General features: G+C 53.4%; 1 protein-coding gene across 1 annotated transcript in view; it reads right to left on the bottom strand.

The window, feature by feature from the left end:
- Positions 1–13,925: 13,925 nt before the first annotated feature.
- Positions 13,926–26,393, bottom strand: part of BAHD1 (bromo adjacent homology domain containing 1) — a 28,550-nt gene continuing 16,082 nt past the window's right edge. The window contains exons 2-7 of the mRNA XM_027662116.1: positions 23,888–25,519; positions 20,541–20,902; positions 18,578–18,737; positions 17,548–17,624; positions 15,483–15,574; positions 13,926–14,115 (exon numbers count right to left, since the gene is read on the bottom strand). Of these exons, the coding sequence (XP_027517917.1) occupies positions 13,926–14,115; positions 15,483–15,574; positions 17,548–17,624; positions 18,578–18,737; positions 20,541–20,902; positions 23,888–25,502 (2,496 nt within the window). The 5' untranslated portion in view covers positions 25,503–25,519. The remainder of the gene's footprint in view (positions 14,116–15,482; positions 15,575–17,547; positions 17,625–18,577; positions 18,738–20,540; positions 20,903–23,887; positions 25,520–26,393) is intronic.

The raw sequence follows: 26,393 nt of genomic DNA, 5'->3' as shown, positions 1-26,393 counted from the left end.
TGCATGGCCGGGGGGGCTCCCGGGCCGGCCCGGCCTCGGGGGGTCCGGCCCGCGGGGTCAGCGGGCGGGGCGGCCGCGCTGACGGAGCGGGGCGGGAGGAGGAGGAGGCGGGACCGCCCCGCGCTGCGACCGCCCCGCCCGGGGCCGGGGCGGGGAGAGGGGAGTCACTCGATCCCGGAATATTTGGGGTGGGAGGGGTCCTAAACACCGTCCAGTCCCAGCCCCTGCTGCGGGCAGGGACGCCTTCCACCAGCCCAGGTTGCTCCAAGCAATATCCGACCTGGCCTTGGACACTGCCAGGGATGGGGCAGCCACAGCTTCTCTGAGCAACCTGTACCAGGGCCTCCCCACCCTCACAGGGAAGGATTTCTTCCCTGTATCCGTCCCAAATGGCCCCTCTTTCAGTTTGAAGCCATTCCCCCTCGTCCTGTCACTCCAGCCCCTTGTCCCAAGTCCCTCTCCATCTCTCCTGGAGCCCCTTTAAGCACTGCAAGGGGCTCTAAGGTCTCCCTGGAGCCTTCTCTTGTCTGGGGTGAACACCCCCAGCTGTCCAGAGCAGAGCTGCTCCAGCCCTCTAATCACAAGAATCCCAGAATTATTTAGGTTGGAAAACAGCTCCAAGGTCATCAAGTCCAACCTGTGCCCGATCCCCACCTTGTCCCCCAGCCCAGAGCACTGAGTGCCACGTCCAGTCGTTCCTTGAACACCTCCAGGGAGTGGTGACTCCACAACCTCCCTGGGCAGCCCATTCCAATGTGTAATCACCCTCTCTGTGAAGAACTTCTTTCAATGTCCAACTTAAACCTCCCCTGGCACAGCTCAAGGCTGTGTCCTCTTGTCCTCTCCCTTATTCCCTGGGGGCAGATCTGAACCCCCCCTTCCTGTCAGGGAGTTGCAGAGAACAAGAAGGGCCCCCCTGAGCCTCCTTTTCTCCAGGCTGAGCACCCTCAGCTCTCTCAGCTGCTCCTCATAGGACTGACTCCCAGTAACCATCCCTCTGGAGCGAGCCCAGAGCCACCCATGGGATCCCCACCAGCACCCCGTGATAACGGATGGTTTTTGCAATACCAGGCCAAACCAGCCATAATTAGTCATCGTGCCACACTTTATAATATTCTCTAATTCTGTAATCCCTGCACAGGTTTAGCACCTGGAGGAGGAGCAGACACCCATTACCTGCAGAGCCAAGGACTCTGTGCCACCACCTGAGAGCCAAAGGATGGGATTTTCCAACACTTTGTTTGGGCATTTCCCCCAAACCACCTCTTTGAATGACTGTAGCTGTTCCACCACCTCTGGTTAAAGCAAAGCACTAACCTGGCCATCAGGATGCCATTTCCTCATCCAGCAGAAATCATTCCACGCTGCCATTGTTCTCCCTGTTTTCCTAGCGTACCACGGGGGCCTGGGCTCTCAACCAGCCTTGCAGGGACTCTCTGTCAGGAGCTTTTCTAACATCAAGAGAAAACCAGCTTCCACTTACTTTCCTTTGATCAAAAGCCAAGAGTGTTTTGTCAGCCAAGGCAGACAAAGCCCTTGGAGTGCAGTGCCAGAGCCTGCAGCTACATTATTTCACGTTTCCCAGTTTTATTTGGATGTAAATACAGCTTTAGCTCTAAGAGGACACGGATATCCTACCCTGCCACCAGCAAAGCTGCACACACGAGGTGATACCAGATTCCTGCTCCGATTGCAGAGGGCAAGTCCTGATCTGATCTCAACACCAGCCCAAACTGAAGCTGTGCCAACATATATAATCACTGAGGTAAAAAAAAAAAATCAGGCCTTCTTGGAAATCCCTCCTCTTGGAGGAAAAGCCTCACTGCAGCAAACTCCAAAGCAGCCAAGGGGAATTTTTATTTATTAGTCTGGCACCGCTCATCCCTTTTTGTTCCTATTCTCCCCTAATATCTCCAGGTCAGGAGCAGTTGCATGTGGTAACAGAGTGGTTCTGGAAAGAGAGAGAAATAGGAGGCTGCCCACGAGGTCACTGGGGCTATTTTCCAAAGGGAATTGGATTTAAGGACTGGTCTGAAGAGCACAGCTACAGGGTAGGATGCAGAGTCCCTGTGGGACCAACACAGCCAAGCAAATACACAGCTCAGGGGGTGGTTTGCAGGGTTAAACCCCATGTCACTGAAGAAAATTAATTGTGGTTACACTCAGTGTGCCTAATTAACACCCAGAGTGAGCAGTAATTTGATTTTTGAAGCAGTTAAAAGCTGCCTCACGTTCAGAGTGCGCGAAACTCCGGGAACATGTTTCCCAGACAGATCCATTCCTTCAGGAAAGGTATATTTAGCACATAAAATGTCACAGAGGAAACAAATCTTCAGGCTCCTGTGGTTTGTTTATACAACAAACCACAACGATGGAAGGGTTTGGTTCTCTCTTATGAGGGAGAAGGGAAACCCACACAGCCCTTCCCAGCAGACGCTCTGCCAGGCCTCATCCCTGAAGTTCCCACTTACAGGTATAAAAGCAGGGTTTTTGTAACTCACAGCCCCTTTCAAGATGCTTCCAAACCCCAACAGTCACCTTAAGAGCACCAGGGGTAACTGGAGGAGTAAGTTTCTGGGCCTTTTCCTCACTGTTTACTCCCATGAGCAGAAAACCAACATTAAAATACATTACTGTTATTATTATTATTATAATAATATCACATTTTAATATCATCTGCATTACACTGAGGCAGTCTCCCAGCAGCATTTATGCACACTCAGATTTAAGACAGGCTGCAGAACTCACCTGGGCTGTCAGAGATCAGGAATATTTATCAGTCTGACAAGGAAAGGGCCAATTCCCAGAGGGAATGGAGGAAAAGGCTGAGGGATGCCCCGTCCATCCTGCTCAGACTGAGGCTGGACACTGATGTCATCACCACTGCCCTGCCAAGGCTCTTCTACCCCTTGGGCTGAGAACAAACATTTATTTTGGGCTGAGGAACTGCAAAAAGGAGGAATGTGTGAGGCCGCTGGAAAAGCTGAGCTGGAAAAAAGGAGGTTTCTTTAAAAAAAAAAAACAAACCAAAGTTTGGGCTGATGCCAACTTTCCAACAAGCAGTAGGATGGTGATTCCTAGAAAAGGAGACCCCCTGCATGGGTCTGAGCAGCTCCAGATCAAAAGGTAAAACAAGCAAAGGAAGGAGAGATCCGATGCTGCAGCTTCGTGTCCAGAGATTATCCCGTAATTTGGTATAATAAAGCCTCTTATCCAAGGGGATAAGCACAGAAGCCGCTCCACAATCAGCTCATGACCAAGGCAGAGTTCCTTATCTCTAGGGAAAAAAACCTTTTTAAACAAAGTCAAACACTCCGAATGAATGCACTGGATAATTCCAAGGAGACGGTCACGAGCAGCTCGGTCAGAACAGGAAAATCCCTGTTTTCAAGGCAAACTTTGTGCTGAAGGACCTGGTTATAAATTCATGGATATGCAGTTGGCTGAACTTGCAAAGACATTACTCCGAGCTCAGTTCCTCGCTCAGTTCCTCCCTCCCTGCTCCACTGGGCATGACTCTGGAATTGCTTTTGAATGGAGCCATCCCGGGAGGATCAGCTCCTCCATACCAGGACAACCTCCAAGCACCACACGCTCAGCAGGGGCCATGACAGCTCTTCCCCCTTGGATTTGGGATGAGGATGCATGGAGGGGGACGGGAGCACATCCCAGTCCCCAGAGATCGCACGGACAGCGAGACACGGCCGGGGAAGCTGCAGGGCAGGGAGCCAGCACAGCTGGCAGGCACTGCATGGACACACATTCCCCCGGGCTGCACACTCCATACAGAGCACACTCCACACGCTCCAGCTGGGCAGGGGGTCGGAGCAAGGTCAGGAATACTCGGGAATACCACAGGCACTGGCACAAGGGGGACAGCGTTCGGTGGCTGTGCCTCAGTCGGAGCTTTCCTGGTGTTTTCCTGCTCCCCAGAAAACCCAGGATGACATGCAAAGCCTATCCCAAGCTGAGTGTATCCAATTTTAAGTCAGTAACAACCACAATTCCCTTGTTCTACCCTTTATCCTCCCACTGACCCATCCCTGATCCCACTGATCCCTCTCAGCCCAGGGCTACTGGATTCACACACCATCGGAGTCAGAGCCAGCTGGGGCTTTACCACCAGTTTTCAGTACAAACACACACTAAATCCAGCACAGCTCAAACCTGGGTCGTAGGAGAGTCTCCAAGTCTCTTAACTCATTCCAGGTCTGTCTCCTGCCCTTTACACGGAGTTTCCCGAGGCTCCCAGGTGGCTCCTGCGGGGCTGTAATGAACTTGTGAGTGTGTGTGTGTGAGATTCCTGCTGGAATTTGTCCAATTAATGTTTTTGTGGTTTCACAGGCAGCAGGGTGAGGACTGAACCTGCTCCAACACCTACAAAACCTGCAGCATCTTGTCCCTGACACCACAAATCACTGTTCTGAGGGGAAAAAAAAAAACGGGAAGGGACTAATAAGGACCCATTTGCCTGAGCCCTGTTTAGGTTTTTAACATCCTTCCATGTGTCAGGAACAACAAATAGCCTGTGAAGGATGTGCCCCTGGAAAACTATTTGAGGGGGATGTTGAAGACTTGTGGTGGATGGGTGCCAGGAGATCTGGGGGCTAAGCTGAAAGAGATGGGATCTGGGTGGAAATAGGGAGAAATTCATCCTTGAGAGGACAGTCAGGCATTGGAGGAGCTGTGCCATCTCTGTGGAGCCCAGGCTGGCTGACTCACAGAATCTCAGACTCATTTAGGTTGGAAGAGACCTCCAAGATCATCAAGTCTGACCTTCAGTTGTGGTGTCTGTGAAAACTTCCCAACATCCTGATTTTTTTGTTGTTCTTCTCAATATGGTTTTCTGTGTGTGACCTGGATTTTACAGGAACTGGAAGTTTTGTGCCTTCGGGCCATACAAGGGCAGCATGTTATTTAAATTGCTGTGTAATCCCTAAAAAGCATTTTCCTGAGTATTCCACAGGCACTTTCCAAGCAAAGTCTGAGGGTTTAGCATCAAGCCCACTGTAAATGCCAGTCGGAAATCCTGAGTCCATGAATTACAGCAGCCTCCTTCCTGCTTTCTTACTGCTGATGTACACACTCCATTCATTTTTCCCTGTTAAATTTCCTGTGTGTGCACAGCAGGATCCTACTGGTGCTTTTAAGGAACAAACATGTACAACTAATCTGAAATTTTCTCTAAATGCAGTATATTTACAAGGTTGTTTCCAACATTTTCAAGCCTTAAATGTATCAACATAAAGGTCGTTTGGAAAACGAGCATTGAAAGGGAGAAAAATGAGGGAGGAAACTCAGGATCCTAGGGATGAAAAATGAGGGAGGAAATTCAGGATCCTAGGGATGAAAAATGAGGGAGGAAACTCAGGATCGAGGGAAAGGCAAAGAGCAAGCGAATCCCATCCCTCATGAAAAATTAATTATTAGAAAAATGAGTTATTATAAATCATGAGCCATTGTTAATTATATCAAAGAGCAGAAGGGACTCCAGCAAGAATTCCGTCCTGACATCTGTCCCAACAGGATTAATTTAAAATAAACATCAGGAAGAACGAAATAAATCAGTTGGTTTGTGCCTCCTCTCGCTCCGGACCGTGGAGGAATGAGGCTTTCTGCAGGAAAGCCACAGAAAGGGCTTTTCTTTCCCCCTTCTCTATCCATAAAAAACCCCATTGCATTATTTCCAGATTTTGGAAGAAAACTGATTAGGAAAGCTAAATTGCAGGAAAATTTGCTCAAATATTAGGAAAAAAAATGAGTTGGGAGCAAGGGGTCTGTCCTTGTCCCTGGAAAAGGGGGGCTGCTGCCTGCCTGCATCCCTGGTCCCAAACCCACACGCTTCCCTGTGGCTGCCGTTGGGTGACATCATGTTCCCGAAACAGGGAGATCCCTTTGGGAAATCAACTCCCACGGGGTGTCCCAGCTTTCATCTCGCAGGGAGGTGAGAACAAAACCCAACCGTGCTCGTTAACGTGCCATATAATTCCCTTTTTATAGACTAATTATCCAATGTGGTACAAATCCCACCCCACTCATGGATCTTTGGCTGGGACAGGGAGAAACATCCCCCAGCCTGGGGCAGGGAAAAACATCTAATTGCTAAATCACCTTCATCCTGAGCAATCCAGAGTCCTCTCCTTGAGAAATCCACCTCCCTGGCCCACGGACAGCAGAGGATGCTGTTCCCTGCTGGGTGGGTGATTTGCGGGTAAGAAAAAAAAGAGGGGAAAAAGGATTAAGTGGAGGTGAGGAAACATCTGTAGAGCACAAACCAGAGCTTGGGCTGAGCAGGATGGGATGGCCAAACGCATCTGGTCTGCTCCTTAAATCCAGGTTCAGGGACCACCCAAAAGATGGAGGAGAAAACGGAGCCGGCTTCGTGCAGCTCAATCTCTGTGTATTACAAGGGAAATAAGAATGGGATGTTCCAGGGACAAGGGAATTCCAGGGAATTTGCTCTGTGCCCTGAGCCAGGCGCTGAGGAGCAGGGGAGTTTAACTGCTGCAGAGGAAGGAGGGGAGTTTTCTCACCAGCTCTTCCCAGAGCACTCGATGCTTCCGAAACCACGACATTCCCAGTGCGGGAAGCAGAAACGCTCTGGGAACAGGCACAAACTGCTTCCTTGTGGGAAATCTGGCTGAGTTCCTGGGATTTTCTCATTTATGGAGTGCTAAATGCTGCCAGGTGCCATCATCCCCATCCTGGCTTTCCCGTGGGCTTCCTACAGTTGCTGCATCCCTGCTCGGGCATCGGCCTGGGAAAAGCAGTGAGCACAGCATGGGAAAAAGCTGGTTTAATGATGAAGTTATGATATTAATTACATTATTTATGAGTGCAGAGAAAGCAGAGTAACAAAGAAAACTCCAAACAGCCTGGCTCTGTGGGAGAGCCGGACACTCCCAGCCCTGCTTTGCCGAGCTTTTGCTCCATATCCTTCCAAAAGCCCCTCTCCATCAGAACAGCCTGTTTGTTGTTTTCTAATATGGATATTCCGGTGCTCCTGCCGCTCCGAGAGCAGAAAGATATTCATGGAGATGCAGGGTTTTTTCCAGCCTTGTTAAATTGATTTTCTTTTAAGAATCACTGGGCGGTCGAAGCACTCGGGCTCCGGTCTGTTTTTTGTGGAACACTCCGGAGAGGTTTACAGAGATATTAAAATTAAATACGAAGCCACGGAATAAATGGTGCCTCCATTCAGCGTGTCTTGTAAATCCAGTTTAAATGGTTCCCTTTATTAAATATCCCTTCCTCTTAAAAATGGATTAACTGCTCTCACTGGAGGCTCTGACGGAGAAGCCACTGGATCCCTATGGCAACGCTGCGCTTCGACAGCCCCTCGCTCCACGCCAGGCCCTGGGCTTCATCCCACTTCAGGTATCCCCATTATGGCACCTCCTGTTATTAATCACCATCTCTAATTAATAATCACCATCTCCCATTATTAATTACAACCCCGAGGCTGACACCGAGTGCTGTGACTTCACCCCACGCTGGTGGGGTGGTCCCATCCCATACGGAACACATGGATAGCACCTGGATACCTTTCCCGGTGCAACCCAGTGCTCACCTGATTCCTCCTCCATTCCTCTGATTTTGGGCTCGTTGTTTTCCTCCATTCCTTCCTTTGTCCTCAGTCTCTCACACTGCCCAGCGCTGCTCTGGTGGCACCTGCCTTCAGTGGTGGCCGTCCCCCAAGCTCTGCAGGAGCCCAGCAGAGCTCTCAATCCATGCTCCGGGCTGGCATTTGGAACTGAAGGAAAATTCATGTGTGGAGGGCTGATTTAGCTGGATTTTCGGGGTTTGCAGGAGGCTGGAGCGCTGCAATCTCAGCCAGTACCCAGCACGCAGTCCCCCAGCACAGCTCCCTCCCTGAATGGGAATTACCTTTCTGCTGAGGGTTTTTAGCACAGGAAACAGCCTCCAGGAATGTCCAGCTGGATGTTTCTGGAAAAACAGTGCCATGCAGGTGAGCTGTGGGTCCTGCTGCTCCTGGATCCCAGGAATGCAGCCACAGGGATACACAGTCAGGGCAGGAGCAGTGGCTGGAGCGGAACATGAAAAGCTCAACCTCATTTTTATTTAGCTTCGAGTGACACAGGCGGCGAGGGAGCAATTCCAAGAGTGGCTCTGCAAGGCCACGGCTGGTTTCCCACGGATGGATCCTGTGCCAGTGGCACCAGGGGCTCGCTGTGCTGCCAGTGCAGCGTTTGGAGCAGCAGAGCCAACGCTGGCACACAGGGATTAGCGAGCATTTATCCCTTATCTCCCCCTAAACTCCCCGCTCGGCAAGCCAAGCGTTTATCCCATATGGATGGGGTGACAAGGGCACAGTAAAACTGGGAATTGCCCACGCTGGGGTCCCTGGAGCCACTGGGTTAATACGAGGATGTGAAATCCCTTCTCCCCGTGTGGCACTGACTGTGCCAGGGCTGGTACCGCCCCTGGTGATGGCACAAAGCCCCCGCAGAGCTCGGCTGGGCTCATCCATCAGCAGGGACGGAGCCAGGCGAGTGCTGGAGTGCTCTGTCACCTTAATAGGACACTCCAAGCTGCTCCCGTCCCTTGGCTCCGATGGATTCTGGCACAATTACACTCAATTATAATTAGCAGCATTAAAGCAGCACTTAAACACAACCAGGAGCTCATGGCTTTCGCTCCGGAGGGGGAAGACACTCCAGCCAGTCCTGGATGCTGCTCTGGATCTGCTTTGGCTGGGAGATGTGGGGAGTGAGGTGTGGAAGCCCCTGGACCTTGGAACATCTCCTATCCCCCAGTGTGCTCATCCCAGTGCCCAAACCTTCTCTGAAGCCTCTGGAGGTGCCCACAGCCCCGACTGCTCCTTCCCAGCGCCCCAAGTGCCTCCTTCTCCCTGCAATTCCCTCAAGGCTGGTGATGCTCCGTCACCTCCAGACACTGCACGTGGAAACGAGGGAGATGTGACGCAGCAGGTCGGCTCTGCCAGGAGCCTGAACCACCGCTGGTGATGGAAACCAGCCACGGAGCCACCGTGGGGTCCCCAGCTGGCCAAAGCCGGGTGGGATTCCGGTGGCCACACACCTCCCGCTTCCCAGCCGGGTGAGCCCACGCCTTCCCGATGCTCCACGTCACGCCAAGGACAACCTGTGGCCAGCAGGACCGTGCCGAGGTGGCAGCAGGACATTCCTGGCAGCATCAGTCAGGATACAGGAGCAGTTTGCTGAACGTAGGATCCAGGAGAGCCGGATACGGCTCCGTGCAGCTCCCTCGGGTGGCAGATTTCAACAGTAAATCCAATTTTCTTCGACATTAATCCCAACTTTTCAGCCCGCCACAGATTATCCATTCGGTGATGGCTCGCCACGCGGGAAGAGCTGGGAAGGAAAAGCTTTTTCTCGGTTTTCTTTCCAACAGACCCCTCCAGGGGAACATCCACACCTGGATAAGTGCCGGATCCGGCCGTGGTGCAGGCACAGGTTTCCACTCCATTCCTGGCACCCACCTCACTGATGCCTCGGGGCTGCTGAGTCACATTAAATCCAACTGGAAAATCTCAAACTGGTTCTTCAGCAGAAATCTCAGGCCACGGGTTCAGGAATATCGTGCTCAGTGACCCCCACACCGGCTCACAAATATAAACGTCCCCAGACAAGCTCCTTCCTCTCCTTGGGAGGATAATTCCCAGTTTAATTCACTTCATCACTGCGGTGGTTTCCTTTTTCAGGAATTCTCTTGGTTTTATCCAGCTTTCCAGGTTTGTACCTCTGCTGGCAGCTCCCCGCAAGGAGCTGTGCTGTGACGTGACTGGGTGCAGGAAGGAAAAGACAGGGATCTAGCAAAATCCCTAATCCCATGAAGAAATCCAACCAGGAATTTAAGAACTGGTGTGATGCCAGCAGGGCTGTAATGGGACAGGGATCGGGGCAGCTCCAGAGTGGCCCCAGCTCACCCCATGGGACCATCTCAGGATCTCCTGCTCTAGGTGACCTGGGAGCAAAAGATGCTGCAAATCCCAGATGCAGCCAGCCGGGATCTGAGGCATGTTATGGATGCAGTTCCCGTCCCCACCCCACAAGCCAGATGTGCCCCTCACTCACTTCTCTGTAATTAGGAGCTAATTCCATGCCAGATATTACTCTTCCCTTCTGCTCATTTTGTTCCCAGAACTCATCCCCTCCCTCCCCAGGCATCCAAGGGTCCACTCACAGCATTACTCATAGGAATAGCTGATTCCAAGGGTCCTGTCACCTCCCCACCACTTGGACACGTAGGGACACCCAGCACAGCCTGGTCACAGGAAGGGCTCCGAGCCCCGACCAAGGTCCCCACGGTTTTGGGATGAATTCCCTGGGGTATTCACCATCCAGGGCTGCTCTGGCCATGAGCACCCCCAGACAGCTCTCACCTGGCTGTAGCTGCAGACATTCCCATCAGGCAATCCCGATCCCGTTATCCCGCTCCTCGCTGCGCCTTTTTGAGCGGGGTGACTCCTCTCTGCTCTCTTCCCACTTGGAATCCTCCTGGCTGTTTGGGATGTCTGTGCAGGATGCTCGTCCTTGGGGTGCCTGTGGCCCTTGGTGCCCGGGGCTGGGACGCTCCAACGGCAAGCGCTGACGGAGACAGTGCTCCAAGCAAGATGCTTTTCCAAAGCAACATTCCCAAGTGCTTCCCACAGGGTTCCTAAAGCCTAGCTGAAACAAGCTTCACCACCACCACCTTCCCTGCCTGGGAAAACTCAAATATTCCACTGACAACAGCTGTCAACAGCAGAATGGAAAAAAGTAAGTCAGACCCTGCCCATCCTGCTGCCACTTGTTCTGTTTCCTTGGAAAACCCAACAGATTGCTCACCCCAAGGCCTGGAGCACCCAAATCTGCTCCCAAGCACTCCTAATTCCTGCAACCACTGGATCCAGGGGGGAAGAAGTTCAGGCAGGGACGGGAATAACAGCCCAGCACTGGTTTGTTTTCTAAATCAATACGATTTTTCAAATTTATTTTTTAAGAATTACTTCTAATATATCTTTTTCACAGAAGGAGGGAATAGGGAATGTTCTCATTCCATCTGTAAACACTGAAATACAGATCTGGGAAACCAGGGAAGAGACACAAAAAAGTGCATTTTACAAAATTATCAACTAAAATATATTTTACATGTATTAACGCTTCGATTTAAATTCTACCGACTGCATTTTTTTTTTTCAGTTTCAAAAAATATTTCCATATCTAATAGATTAAAAAAGCAGGAAATCTTCTCATTAGGGATAAGACATTTCAATTCATTTACATGCTGTTTGCACAACAGCATCAGCAACCACGTGAACCTCAATGTCCATGGCCTAAAGCAGACTCAGCATGAGAAGAGTCAGGTTTGTCCTCTCCAGAGTCAGCTCGGAGCCCATTCCAGACCCAGGGCAAGGATAATTTCTCTGCTACCTGGAGAGGAGCCAGGGCAAGGTGGGAGCAGGGAGAGAGGGGGCAGGAGGAGGAATTTCAGAGGTTCCAAGGCCCTGACTGCAGCAGTGCTCAGGTTCTCCCAGCCGGTGGGTCTCGCAGCATTCCATGTCCAATGGCACTGCCAGAGGGAAACAGCCACGGCAGCTCACCTGCTTCAGGCTGGGGGGCAAAGGAGTCCCCATGGAGCCAGACTGGGGATTTAGGGTTTCCCATCACCTCCCGCCCACCCCAGGGTGCAGCTGCTTCACTCTGCCCTCACTGCTCTGCCCATTCCCTCCATGCCACGGGCAGGAGCAGCTCCACTTCTCCAGCCTCCTCCCTCCGAGTTACAGGGGAAAACCATTCCATATCCTCCACCAGAAACAGCAGAGACCATGTCCTCCAATGCCTCCTTGCACCCCTTCATCTGACTGTCCTCAGAGTGCTGCCACCTCCCACCCCAACACAGCCCCCCCATTCATTCCAAGAGACCCCCAGTGCCAAGAGAATTGTTAAGGAGAGATCCGGGTGATCCCTTTGACACCAACAGTATCTTGAGGTATAAGTGAGAGAAGATGCTTCACCTGCCACTTTTTTGCTTGCACACCTGGGATCCCACCTGCCAGAGCCGTGTGTTCTCCCTGGGCTATGCAGGAGGGAAAAAACAGGAATTTTCCAGCGGGAATCACCCACTGGCAGCAGGGAGATGCCCGCCCACCGCGGTGGGTTCCAGGCTTGTCATCCCCTCAAACCATCATCTCCGGACACAGTCCCCTCTTTGGTATGTAGAGCAAATCTCTGGTGAACTCCTGCATTCCCAGACTATTCCATGTAAGGGATTGGATGCTGTGGGGTTCTCTCTTCAGGCCGGGCAGGCGGGTGGCTGTCGGAGCAAGGAGACCAGCCCTGCATCCTGAGGGAATACAGGGAATGCTGCTTCCACTGACAGGACAACACTGAAGCAGAATGGACGCTTCCACCACGGAACACCATTTCAAAAGCCCCAGAAGACTGGGAAAACACAGATCCCTCATTTCAGTGGGCTGCTCTGCCAGCAGGAATTGGGTGTCACGGGCTCGGTTCTCCTTCTGTCCGGTAGTGCAATCTCGGGCTGGGCTCCCACCTTGGGGCAGGGACTCCCCGGGATTTGATGCTGTCCTTTGGTTTGCTTTGGGATTAACTCCAAGTTTGCGTTGAGATAAGCTAAGGGCTGTCTGGGATCTAAGGGCTGTCTGGGATCTAAGTGCCATCCGGGATCTGTACAGGTAAGGCAAGAGGCAGGACCTGCGGGGCTCGGGCCGCATGGTCCATGCGAACCTTTCCCGATGCTCAGGCCCTTTCAGGAGCCACAAAGCCACTTTGGTGAGCCTGCTCGGACACCAGGATGAGCTTGGAGCAGGGAGGCTGCCAATGGCTTCAACAGCAGGCCCAGGATCAGGACAGTCCCGCGGGGAGGGAGGGGAATTTAAACAAGCCAAAAACACACAAGAAAAGGGTTTGCCACTTCCCCCTTCTGGCTGCTTCCCACTGCACACACACAGGGATAAGCAGGGACTGTAAATGACATTACAGGAAACAAACTGGGAAGGAAGGGGAAAACCCACAGCCCCCTGAGCCATCAGAGGAAGAGCAACACTCAGAAGAGAAGAGGAAACGTGGTTCTGACTGGCAGAGCCCACTTTGTGAGCTCCAACCTTCCGAGTGACATGCACTGGTGGGTGCTGGGCTTTGGGAATGGGGCACGAGACCCTCTGGGCACAGTCAGGACACCTGGGACAGGCCCACCTCTAACCTTGCACTGGGTTGTGACACCTGCGATCCTGGCTGCTCCCTCTGCTCCAAGCCCCACTCCAGGTGGTGAATCCTGGAGCAGCGAGGTGAGGGGAGGAGAAAGACAAGGGAGAACAGGGGCCACCTCTTCCCCTGATGGAGCAACACCTATCCAAGCATGACACAAGGCCACTCTGCATCCAGGCAGCTCCCAAAGCTGTATTTTGAAGAAGCTCTCACCCACTGAGACTACTCAGAATCTGTCCCTGTGGGACAAAGGAGACTCTCCTGTGCTCTGCCAAGGAACTGGGCTCAGTTCCCACCGAAACCCCCCGACCTGTCCCAGCTGGACTCAACGCTGCCCCACCACATCCCTCCTGCACCTTCCCACCTCTCCCAATCGTGGCTCTGCATCGCTTCCTGCCTTGTATCCCCTGCAAACCTTACCAATAGATGCATCTCTAGATACATATATAGATATAGATTTACGTATGCAAATCCCTATATCTATATACATATATTTATTTTATACGTATATATTTTTCATTTATGCTTTTTAAACGAAGTGCTGTGCTTTCAACCGCTGCCTCCCCTCCGCGGGCTCCGCTCCTCTCGCGCGCTCCCGAGTCCCAGGACGGAGCGCCGGGCGCTCCCACCTGCAGCAGCACGAGGTGAGTCGGGAGTGCCCAGGTGTCCCGGACCATCGGCTCGTTCCCGCCGCGCTCCGGCGGAAGGAGGCTCCTACTGGGGGTTCTTCAGGATGCGCCCGTGCCTGAAGTCGTAGACGTGACGACAGAGGAAAACCAGCTCGGGGTCCGTGTCCTCGGGCACCTTGCGGTGCAGAGGGGTGGAATACTCCTCCGAGGGAGGAACCATGATGGTTTTCCTGCCCGGGATCCCTTCGACTCGACGCTTTGCCAAGGCACAAAATCTGCAGGGCAATCGGAACACAGGAGTTATCACGGAATCCTGGAATGGTCTGGGTGGGAAGGGACCTTAAAGCTCAGCCAGTATCACCCCCTGCCATGGGCAGGGACACCTTCCACTAGCCCAGGTTACTCCAAGCCCCGTCCAACCTGGCCTTGGACACTTCCAGGGATGGGGCAGCCACAGCTTCTCTGGGCAACCTGTGCCAGGGCCTCCCCACCCTCACTGGGAAGAATTTTTTCCTAATATCCAATCTAACCCTTCTCTTTGTAAGTGTGAAGCCAGTACCCCTTGTCCTGTCCTTGAGGCCCTCATAAATAGTCTCTCTCCATTTTTCCTGTTGGCTCAGGTACTGAAGGGGCAATTAAGTCACTGTGGAGCCTTCTCTTTTCCAGGCTGAACAATCCCAACTCTCTCAGCCTTTCCTCACAGCAGAGCTGTTCCATCCTCTGATCACCTTGGTGGCCTCCCCTGGACTCACTCCCACAAGTGCACATCCTTCCTGTGCTGAGGACCATGAACTCAGTCCCCCTCCTGCTGTCTGTGACCTGCTGGAAGCCACAACCATGGCTCCCAAAGATAAGTGGGAAGGGATAGAGTGTGAAGGAGAACGAAGCTTTGCTCAAGGAGAGCTCCTGCTTTCCATCCCCCCTGAGCTGCAGGAAGCAGCACAAGTTTATATTTCCATCCTGGTACATGTTGTACAGCACCAAAGATGACAATAAGTAACCCCCCTGTTTTTACTGCTCACATACAAGCACCGGCGCTTGGGACCCCCTCGACAGGAGCATGAGAGGCTGGGGAAGGGGCTGGAGCAGCAGGAGTGGGTGAGGGAGCTGTGGGGGGCTCAGCCTGGAGAAAAGGAGGCTCAGAGGGGACCTTCTGGCTCTGCAACCCCCTGACAGGAGGGGGCAGCCGGGGGGGGGGGGGGGTCGGGCTCTGCTCCCAGGGAACAAGGGACAGGAGGAGAGGGAATGGCCTCAAGCTATGCCAGGGGAGGTTTAGGTTGGATACTGGGAAAATTCCTTCATGGAAAGGGCTGTCCAGCCCTGGAACAGCTGCCCAGGGCAGTGGTGGAGTCTCCATCCCTCGAGGGATTTAAAAGCCATGTGGAGGAACGGTTGGAATTGACCATCTCCAAGGGCTTTTCCAACCCAAACGATTCCATGATTCTACACAACCCACACCCCAAGAATCCGCAGTGGGAGAAGCCCTCAGCCTGCAGCAGAGCGAGTGTCACTCCCCCAGCTCTGCCCCACCACAGCCTACAGGGCTGGGATGGACAGTCGGGATGGCTGGAAACTGGAAGAGCGAGAGGAGCTGGAGGCAGGGGAGGTTTTGGAAGAGCAGCAGGTCCAGAGCTCCACCTACCTGCAGTACTCTGCGAAGGTCAGCACGTAGCACTTCTCCTCGATGCAGGCGACGCTGTTCTCGTCCTGGTGCCGGGACGCAAAGATCTCGTTCTGCAGGAGGGAGGGAAGGAAGGAAGAGGTCACCCCGCCGGCCAGGACCAGCCCCACACGTTCCCCCAGCCCCTCACTGGGGAGTCAAAGCACGCCCACAGCAAACACTCTAAATTTAGGGCCAATATTCCACACAACCTGGACACCTTCCACGTGTTCCTGTGCACCAGAATTTTATCCAGCAACACGTGAGCAAAGCAGTCTCCCATCATTTATCTCTGCCCAGCACACACTCTGTGAGGCCTAGTGCCCAAATGCCAGGCATTTCCAATGTTACAAAGCTCTCCAGCAGCAAGGCCACAGCCAGTTGCACCCCTCGGCCTCCCCTTTCCTCCTGGATTCTCTAATCCGCCTCTATATCACCTCTAAAGGAATCCCTTCCTCATCCCAATTCAATTAAAAGGCTGGTTTAGCAAGAGAAACAGCAACAGCCTTTTCTGGAATCATGGAATAGAATCCTGGAATGGTTTGAGTTGAAAGAGGCCTCAAAGCCCATCCAGTCCCACCTCCTGCCATGGGCAGGGACACCTTCCACTAGCCCAGGTTGCTCCAAGCCCCGTCCAACCTGGCCTTGGGCACTCCCAGGGATGGGGCAGCCACAGCTTCTCTGGGCGAACTCCCCTTCATTTTTTCCCAGAGTAATTTAGGGAACTTGGCTCTGCAGCAGGCAGGATTAGTTAAATATGGGGCAACTTGGATGGAGCCACTGGAAAGAATTCCAGGTGCGGTTAGATCAGCAGAGATGATGATCTCTGGGAATAAGGATTCCCTGCAGGCTCCGTTTCTGCTCCCAGCCCCGAGGAAGGAGGTTGGAAGGGAAGACTCACGAAAGGGTGACCATTTGGGGACAGGGTTGATGAGGGACACTGGGAATGCCACACCTTCCTTCTGCACCTTGGGGTTCTGGTTTGCTCCTTAAATTAAAACTCCCTGAGCCACCTCTGGCAAGCCCAGCCCAGCCCTCAGCTCAAGCTCTCTCTCGTTTGAAGGCCTGTGTAATTAAGCAGGTTTGCAAAAACCTGGCTTAATTGCTCCTGGCATTCTCCCTGGACTAAAGTGCAACTGGATACACTCACCTTTTGTTTACAAAGTACCACATTTTGGTTTAGAAACTCACCTGTGCCCTGCAAACCAGGCAGGTGCAATTCCCTGGCTGCTCCCCAGTCCTGCTCTCACCCCCTCCCTCCCTTTCTATCTAAAAAAGGAATAAAAATGAGAAAAGCACCAAGTATTTAAAATTATGTTGAAAACAGCACTAAATTCTCCATTCCCAGGTAAAACCAGCTTGTTCTGTCACCCAACACAAGCCCATGCAAAGCAGAGCAAGCCTTGAAGTCACAGTGATTCACATGTTTTTCCTTTGAAAAGCAACTCCATTATCCTGGCACAGCATCCTTGAGCCAGACTTGAGTTCTCCTCATAAACCTCTACAGGGCAAGGACGATGCACCCACGTTCCTGCACAAAACTAACTCGCTTTTCAGAACAGATTAAGGGATTTATTAAAAGGCAGCACATGCTACAGGCACTCCAGTGTCCTGCAAAATGGCAGCAGGAGCATTGAGCTCTGTGGGAATTAGAACAGCCTTTTGGAACAGCATCCGATCTTGATTCAGTAGAAACTCACTTTTCCTTACTCCTTGGTAACAGCCAAAGTGACTTTTCAGTTAATACACGGAATTTTCTCAGTTTACAGGGAGAAACACTAAAACTCAGCAGAGTAGACCCCGTAAGGAATACAACAGCTTCTGTCAGAGCCCAGAGTTTCTCTACAGGACACTAAATTTGGGGGAAAAGCCCATCTATAGGACACCACCTCTGGACACATCTGGCAACAGCTGCACCACAGCCAAGAGAGCTCTGTTGTGCTCAGTCTGAGGCCACCCAGGAATGCAGGGAGATGCTTGGGGTGATCCCCTATTCCCACAGGAACACAGCCATGCCAGGATGCTCCCGGCCCAGATCCAGACTCACCTGGTGCATGCTGGGGTTGCGGCCTCCCTGAGTGTGCTCTGGTCTGTAATACCACAGGAGGCTCATCATCAGCTCCCCTGCAACAACACCCATCCAAATACATCAACCCACAGTTTTCTGGGAGTGTTTTCCCACCAATTCCCAGCTCCCTCCATTCCCACAGTGCCCAGGGAGAGGCAGCTGTGAGCGATAAATATTTCACGCTGAACTAGGTGTCCTTTTGTTACAGCCTGGAGTCGGTCATGTGGCTTTCCCACTACACCTTCACCTCCTCCTCCTCGGGTCACAACATCCCAAAGGGGTCAGCTGGGCACAAAAAAACCCCCGAGGGATTAAAAAAAAAAAAAAAAAAATCAAACGTTTCCACCTGGACAAAGAATCCATTCAGCACACAAGCTGCTGGAAAAGATGCTCATCCAAAGGTGGGAACTCGCAGCGTTGACTCCCAGGTTCAGGCCAGAACTGCTGCTGTGATGACATGACCAGGATGGGCCTCACCACACCTGGATTTATGTCTCTTACATGAAATTTATTGGGATGTTTTTTATTTCCTTTTTAAGGAAGACTTGCAGTTTACAACATTTAGCTCATTCTCCTTGGCTCACGTATTGCCAGTCCTCAGCATAAACCCCCACTGCTCCCATCACCACCTCTATGGGGGTCCCCCAGGAGCTGCTGTGGAACAGCCCCAGCTCCCATCAGCTCCCAGCCCAGATGTTGGATTGGAGCAAACAGCAGCTCCCCAAAGTTTGCTGCAGTGGAATAATAAGGGAGATGGTTGCTAAGATGGGCACTTGGCAGATATTATGTGCTTTCACATCCAGCAAGATTTCCATTATCAGTCCCAGACTAGTGATTAAGGAGCATTTCAGTTCCTGGAACAATCCAAACGGAATCCACGGAGCTCATCTCCTCTCCATCCCTGGTACCCTCCCAAGCCTGCAGCTCTCCCCAGATCCATCCCTTCCCTGCTTCCAGCCCGCTCTGCACAGAGCACAGAGGCAACACAGGCTCTCTCCTGGCACAGTACCTGTCTTGGGGTCTTCCCACAGCGCCGATATCTTGGCGACGTAGGGCATGGATTTCTTGCGGGGCCCGGATTTGAGGAGCACGGTGTCGCGCACCCGGATGATCTCCCCGTCCCTCTCCACGGCCTGGTAGCTCTTGCGCATGGCTGGCTCGGGCTCGTTCTGCAACACACAAACCACAGCCCGGGGTTTGCTCCCCCAGCCCAAGACTCCTTTTTTCCTCCTGTGAATTCCAACCTAAGCCTCCCCAGGGCTCAGCGCTCCCGCTCCAACAGATCTCCAGGAGAAGTCACGCAGCGTAAGATGTCGCTTGTGGCATCTCTATTCCCACCAGGTTGGTTCCTAACACCAAAGATCAGGCCAAACGAGCTACTTTTTCAATGGGTTGGGCATTCACAGGTAAAGGGAGGTCACTGAGGACCAGCATCCAAGTGCTCCAGGCCACACACTTCCAAATAAACCAAATCCCAGCTATTCCTCCTACATCGTGCTGGGAGCGAGGAGCAGGACATCATCATCAGGACAGCCCTTCTCACTGAAAGGAATACTCTTATTTCAAATTAAAACACATTTGTTCCTCCCATTCTGCATGAAAAACCACCATCTTCAGGAAAATCACCTTTTCACCTGCCTGTCTGGAGGGCACGGACAACTAGGTGTGTTTTGAATGCTGTCTGTTTGCTTGACACAAATATTGTCAGGAAACCAACAAAACATGAAATATTTGACACCAACAGGGCAGGGATTGGCAGAGAGGCCGTGGCACAGAGCTTTCCTTAGTGGGATTACTAAATATTCCTTTGTACCCCCTGACACTACAAAACTATCATTTTTTGGACTGTAAACTGGGGGCTTTCAGTTTGTTTTCGCTCTGAATTTCATTTCAGAACACCTGAGCAGGATGGTTTGACCTCCTGCTACATCCCCCAGGCAAGACTGGCAGCATTTTAAGGAGATTAAGGCCACGCTGCTCCTTTGGGGTGTCACAGCCTGAGGGATGGAGGCACAAGGCCAGTCCCTGCCCTTCACAGCTTCATCCTGGCACCTGCACTCAGCCCCAAGAGCTGCAGCTCCAAAACCTGCCCTGGCTGATGCTCTCAGCAGCCTGAGGCTGGACCACCACAAAGCAGCAGCACAGACCCCGCCTGGCCTGCAGCTCTCCCTTCCTCTCCCTCCTGCTGGCATTTACTGCACATCCAACCTCGTCCCAACTTCCCAGACACCACGTGGGGCCGCATTTCAAGCTCTTATGTTTTAATAAGATGAAGGATATTGCCTTCTCCCTCAACTGAAGTGGACTTTACTGGAGTTAATTGAATTCCCTGGCAGGAAATCTCTCATCTTACAGGAGACAGACTCTGCCCCTCAACACAACAAATGGGAAAGTACAGACAAGTAATCCCCGGAGGAGTGACCTGCTGTGCCACCGTGTATGTTACAAGAAAGGGGAGTTTGGGGTGCTGGAAAAATTCCATCTGGGAGCCAGGATATTGCCTCAGTCCTCTGTGCTCAGGGATATTCATGTGAGGCTACAGACCAACCAGTGAGAACCACCTGCCTTGATGCCTGCCCCTTATAATGAGGGTAAAACATGCCTCACCTTCTCAGACAGGTTTGCCCTACCCAGGAGGAAGGAGGACGATCCCTGTAGGAGGGACTCCCACGTGCCACAGGTGCCACCCTTGCACATGCCAGAGCCGGGAGGATCCGGCAGCTCGGCGTTCCAGCTGAGCCCAGCACAGGAGCAGCAGGTTCTCCTGCCTTTCCAAACCCCTGCCACGCAGGGGGCACTCAAGAGAACAAACCCAGCAGCAGCTCTGCTCCCGCTCGGAATTCCTCCGAGAGGTTCCGGCTGGCACCTGGCGATCATCTCCAGCCCGAAGCCAGACCCAGCCCCCTCCAGCCTTCGTGCCCTCAATCCCTGAGGGTGCACAAGCCCCCCTGGGCCCAGCACTCCACACCTACCACGACGTAGACGGCCTTCTCACAGGCCGTGCCCACGGGGATCCAGCCGTTGGTCGCCCTGCGCCGGCTGATCCGCTGCTGCTTGGGGTGGGAATGCGCTCCCGCCGCTTTGCTGTTGGAGGCGTGCAGGCAGCCCGGCGTGTTCCGCAGCCCGGACTTGGAGCCGCTGGGGGGCTTGGAGCTCTGTGGACATTCTCGGGCCATGGTCTGAGGGTCAGAGTTGGGGGTCTGCAGGTGAGGGACGGGCTCTGCAGCCGGTGGCACGCTGGGAACGGGACATCCTGAGAGCGGGTGGGCAGGAGAGGCGGGGTGTCCTGCCACCGGGATTGTGAGGTTCAGCTGGTCCAGAGACTTGCAGCCTTCTGACGGAAGGGAAGAAAAGAGACACAGATCTCACCCGAAACATAAAGCAACTACACAACCAAGACCGTCCCGAACCACAGCTGCGTTCCCCCGAAATTCCCCGTATTGCATTACAGCAGTAAAGACTCTCCACGCTGTAATTCCATTTTGCACTGTCACTGGATCCTAACAGCAAAGCCATTCCCGAGCCTGCGTGCTCCAGTGCTCTGCCGATGACACTGCACCACAACAAACCCAGCTGAATCCCAAGGAACGCCAGCCAGGAATACACACAAGGCTGGCCACTGTCCAAAGCAGCTCCAGCCTGTCAATATGTGTAAAAGAAATAAAAGGCTTATGGGAACGACGGGAAGGATTAAGTCGCAGTAGCAGCAGCAGCCAGCTCCTTCCAAAAGGCCAAATTCTACTAATCAGGGAAAATTGAGACGGTTCTCCAAATTAAGTCCAGAAAGAGAAAACAAGGTGGAACAGAACTGCAAGATGCTGCACCCTCAGCAAAACCGTGTCCCTGCAGCAGACACAGGAACCACAACAGGTTGGAATTTGGCTGACGCTGCCTCTCGGAGCATCCCAGAGCGCCTCGCTCCGCTCAGGAGCCACAAACAAGCCTCAACCCAAGCCAACGGAAGAGCCAGTCAGATTGGAATTACCTCCTGTCAGCAGGAAAAAGCCTCCTGGACCCACGTGTGACGCCTCTCTGTTCCCTAACCCTGAGTGTGCTTTTTTGGGGTGACCAAAGGGCAGCTCCGGGCGGGCTCCAGGATTTGCCTCAGACTGGAGCGCGTCCCTGCGGAGCTGCTTACAAATGGGAAGGGGAAAATCCATCCCAAGTCAAGTCGAAAAACTGCTGAGAGCCCTTGGAGAGACGGGAAGTTGTTGCCTCCTGCCTCCCCACTGACCCTCCCTGAGGGGTTGCAATGGAGCTGTGTGAGGGGTGCCATGGACCACTGTCACTGTCACCAACCCTGAGCGGCAAACGCCACAGGAACTCACTCACTGGAGAGCACGGACACCAGGATGTGGGCGCTGGTAGGCACAGGACCACAGAGCAGGGAATCACCTCTCAGGTATTCTGCTTTAAAAAGCAGTTTTTAAGCTTGAGCTAAAGCAGGATGAAGCTTCACAAGAATATGTACTGAAGGTCAGGGCAGTCAGTGGTGCAGAGCTGCTCTCGCTGGCACCCCTTCCAGCCTCTCCAATGGCACCAGGCCTAAAGCAGCTCTCACAGCCTGTCCTGCCTTGTCCCCACCACACTGCTCCCACACTGCCCAAGGTCACAGCCCAATCCCTCAATATGGACCACACAGACACTGATATTCCCACATGAACACCTGGAATGCACCAAATCAGACAGATGGAACACATAGCACATCAAACTGGATCCCTCATCCCACTGCTCTCCAATGGGAGCCTGCTCCTGCAGCCAAAGTGCTCCTTTAGTTCACAGGGAAGGAAAATACTTCAGAGGTGTACAATCATATAAAAATCAACCCCTAGGCCTAAGTCCCTGTTAATATTTTCAAAGACCTTATAGGCTCCAATCCACAAATCAAAACCTAAATGATTCCGGTGTTGTAGGATTTTAAATCCAAGTTGATCACAGGAAGGAAATCACAGCAGTGGGGTGACACACCAGTAAGCATCCACTGCTGCTGCCCCTGCCAGCACTGTGAGGGCCAGTCCATGGGGAGGGCTGAGTTCTGGGAAACACACTGTCTGCATCCTTCTGGCTGCACAAAATCAGAGGCACCAGCGTGCGACACGTGAGGAACAAAGCAGACTGGTATGACCTCGGGGCACTACACGGAAACTGTCAGGCCAGAACACACTGCTCAGCTGCTTGTCTTGTGAGCATTCCACTTCCAAGAGCTCTGAAGCCACCAGTGAACCCTGGCTGGCTGCTGCCGTAGGAAGCAGCACCACGAGAGCGGGGATATTTCGGGAGAACGGAAATTACACTTCAACCAAAGGCTCCAGAGTTTCAGCAGCTTCCTACAACAGACGATGACAAAGCCTTTCTCGAACCAAAATGCCATCCACCTACCTGAAAATCTGTTTTCAGTGGGTAAGTCGTGCCACCTCTTGGCTGGGACACGAGGTTTTAGTGGGAAGATCTGGTGATGGCACTCCCAGCAGCTGGAGAAGCAGCCTCCTCTACAGACCGGCTGCTCGCAGCACTGTCCACCCTGATGGCTTTATACAAAGTGCTGGTGTCTGATAACCCCCACACAACACAACACTTTTAAATATTTAAAAAGCTATTTTTCAGCAGCAGCAGCAGCAGAGGCAAAGCTCCGAGGTAAAGCAGGAAGTCTGAAAAGCAGGCGGGGGACAGAGGAGAGCCGGGCAGGTAACAACTCACTGGGCACCCTCACCCCTCCTCATTTCAGGGCTTCATTGTCACACGCTGGGAGCAAAGATGGGACCAAGAATTCCCAAACTAACAGCGTGCCCGGCACTTAGACCCCCTGACTGAAACTCCCTACACAGCCCTGCCAGCTCTGATCCATGGAATCCGAAGAGCCTGCATCCCCCCAGCCGGCACCGTAAGATTTTAACAACTCCTGCTTCTTCACGCGCTCTGTGAGGATGTTCAGCCCCCAGAGCGAGGTTTCGGGATGGCAGCAGTAACTCTGGTCGGAGTGCTCCAACTCTGGGCTCAGAGCAGCGCGGCAGGATGGCTGCACCTCCCGGAGCGTGCAGGAACTGAACCCCGCTGGTTTTACACACATCAAAGCTCGGCGGCAGCTCCGGCACGACAAGCCATGAGTCACCCTCTCGCCGCCCGAACCCTTTCACCGATCCTCCGCTTCCCACACCGACGAGACCTTTCGGTGGGAAAAACCCTCCGGGCTAAAACACGAGGGAAGGGGAGGTGGGAGGCGAGTTCTGAGACGAGACACCGCGCGAGCAGAGGGAACCGCCAGCCCTCTCCTTTCTCCCGGGAACGCCGCCCGGGGACTCGCCTGCCCTCGGCACCTTACCTGCTGCAAAAGGCATTTTGTAGGGGAAGCTGCTCCGTCCCGCGGTCACGCTGCCGACGCGGCCCTCGGGCACGTGCACCACTCCGCAGACGCTGAAGCTGCTCAGCGCCGCTCCCTGCCCGCAGCAGTACGGGGAGCTGCACCAGTGCAGGGGCTGCAGGGGCGCGCCCGACGGCAGCGCCCCGGGAGACACCAGGAGCCCCTCGCAGGTGGCGGCCTGCGACAGCTCGTCCTTGGGGTAAACGGAGCAGGGGGAGTAGCCACTGTATCCGCTTTGGCCGTAATAAACGTAAAACCCGTTCAACGGGGTCAGATCCGAGGATTCGTAGAGACATCCACAATCCGCGTGATTCCCGGGCACGGGCAAGGGAGGGAACTGCTGCACGGGAAAGGAAGGCTGATGAAACTCCTGTTTGGGGGTCGGGGATTTCTCTCCGGGTCTTCCATACTCTGGCTTCATGGAAGCTTGTCCTCCCATAAGCAAAGGCAGTCTGTGGTAGAAGCCCTCGGTGCTTGCGTAGGAGCTGGACAGTGACTCATAGGGGACGGGCTCTGTTGTCCCGTAGAGCCTGGAGGAGTCCCGCTGCTCCCCTTTCCCAAAGGTGCCCAGGGCCTGGCCTTGCCAGCCGTGCTGCCCGTCCATTTTTAAGCTGGTCGCTTCCTTCTTGGATTTGACACAGTTCTTCCTCCCGGCTTTGGCCCATTTGAGCATGGATTTTGAACAGTGGTTCTCGGACTTGCCCTCTCCGTCCGCTTTACTCCGCGGCTTCAGGGGCTGGTCTTTCTCGTGGGTCAGCTTGAGGAAGGCCACGGCATTGAGGCTGGCCAGTCTCTTTGGGGTGGGATGGTAGGAGACGGTTCCGTCCTCCCTCTTTGTCCCATCATCAAAGACCTCGTCCACCGAATGCTCGCAGCTGTTGCATTTCTGACCGGGCTCGGGTCGGTTCTTTCCTTTCCCGGTTTTCACAGCCGGTTTCTCCAGGGCAGGCCAGTTGTCCCCAGCTTTGCACTGCAAGCCCTTCAGGGCACAGTCCCCAGCGGGTTTCCCGGAGTCCCTGCGGAAGCGCCTGCCGGATAACAAGCCGTCGTCCCGTTCGAAGAGCAGGTTGTTCACGGCCTCCGCGTTCAGCGAGGCCAGGCGGCGCTTCCTGGGCTCCGACGGAGCAGCATCGAGGTCCTGCTCCGGCCCTGGGTAAGTCCCTGTGCCCTTCTCCCCAGGTGAATCGCTCTTCCCCGCTCCCACGGGCTGCGCTTGTTCGGAGAACAAACCCTCCATCCAGCTGGGAAGGTGCTTTTTTTTACAGCTCTGGCTCTGCTTGGACAGAGACCCGGCCACATCCTCCAGCCGGGTGAGCAGCACCTTGCAGGTCTTTTTGCTGACCGAGGGGGGCAGGCGCCGGCGCAGCGGGTACGTCTTGCGCACCTCGCGCGGGCTCTTGCCTTTGTGAGTCCCCACGAAGCCCCCGGGACCGCTGGGAGCCTCGGAGGCGTCTCCGTCCCGCTGCTCCCCGCGCTCCGTGCCGGCCCTGTCCATCCTCCTGCCGCCCGAGGCCTGGCCAGCACAACCAGCTGGGTGTTTCAGAAGGAAAAGCTGTTTCTTCCGGGCATGCGTCATAGGATCAATGTCCAATCCTGGGAACGGACAGGAGAAAACAGCCATTAATGTCGCCGAGAGGGACCCGGCTCTGCAAACAGCACCCACTGCCAATTAGGGGATATTTGGGGAAGCTTGTCTCTATACAGCACAGCCTGTTTGGGTGATGGCCAGTTAAGCCAATTAAGAGACAGGATGCAATTAGTTAGATGTGGTTTAATATCAGGCCGTGGAACATGATAGTAATTAAAAGCAAGGTGGGGATGGCAAATGCCACAGCAGCTGGGAAAAGCAGGGAGCTGTTCTACCCAGCTCCCTCTTACGCTGGTGCTGTTCCCAACACTTCACAAATTCCCATCAAATTTCCGAAATCTGAAGGCTGGTACAGGGCACGGAGCAGAAATAAACCCCAGTCTGTGATTTCCTGCATGCTGATACAGGCAGGCTCTTCCAGCGTTGTTTTGTGAGACAGTTAGGCAAAAGAAAAACAGAAAGTCCACCCCCTTGGGGGGAAAAGAAAACTTGGGCTATTAAACAGAGACCTGCCGACATTAATAAATTAAATCCATGCAAATCCCTGTGCAGGTTGGGACCTGGCTGCACGCTGCCCATGTCGTTGTGTCTTATAAAAGTTGGGGACATTAAACACCTAATCACGTTGGGCAGGGAGGCCCCAAAGACACATTCACGGCAGGAAAAAGAAGCCCCAGCTTCCCGAGTTATCCAGCAAACCAAAAACTGATCTTTAATTAAGGAATTCAAGAATTCTGCGGTGCGAAGGAGCACACGTTCCCATAAGAAGTTGCTGCAGGTCCAACGCTAAGACAGGATATGAGTGGGTGATACCAACCCATAGACGTTAAAAATGTCAGCCTAAATGAGTGATAGTGGAATAGATTTAATTAAGTCTGT

Source organism: Corapipo altera, unplaced genomic scaffold (assembly GCF_003945725.1).
Source record: "Corapipo altera isolate COAL_440 unplaced genomic scaffold, ASM394572v1 RXGC01000072.1, whole genome shotgun sequence".
Classification (NCBI taxonomy): domain Eukaryota; kingdom Metazoa; phylum Chordata; class Aves; order Passeriformes; family Pipridae; genus Corapipo; species Corapipo altera.
Note: the sequence above shows the minus strand (reverse complement) of the source record. Positions and strands in the feature narration are given on the sequence as shown.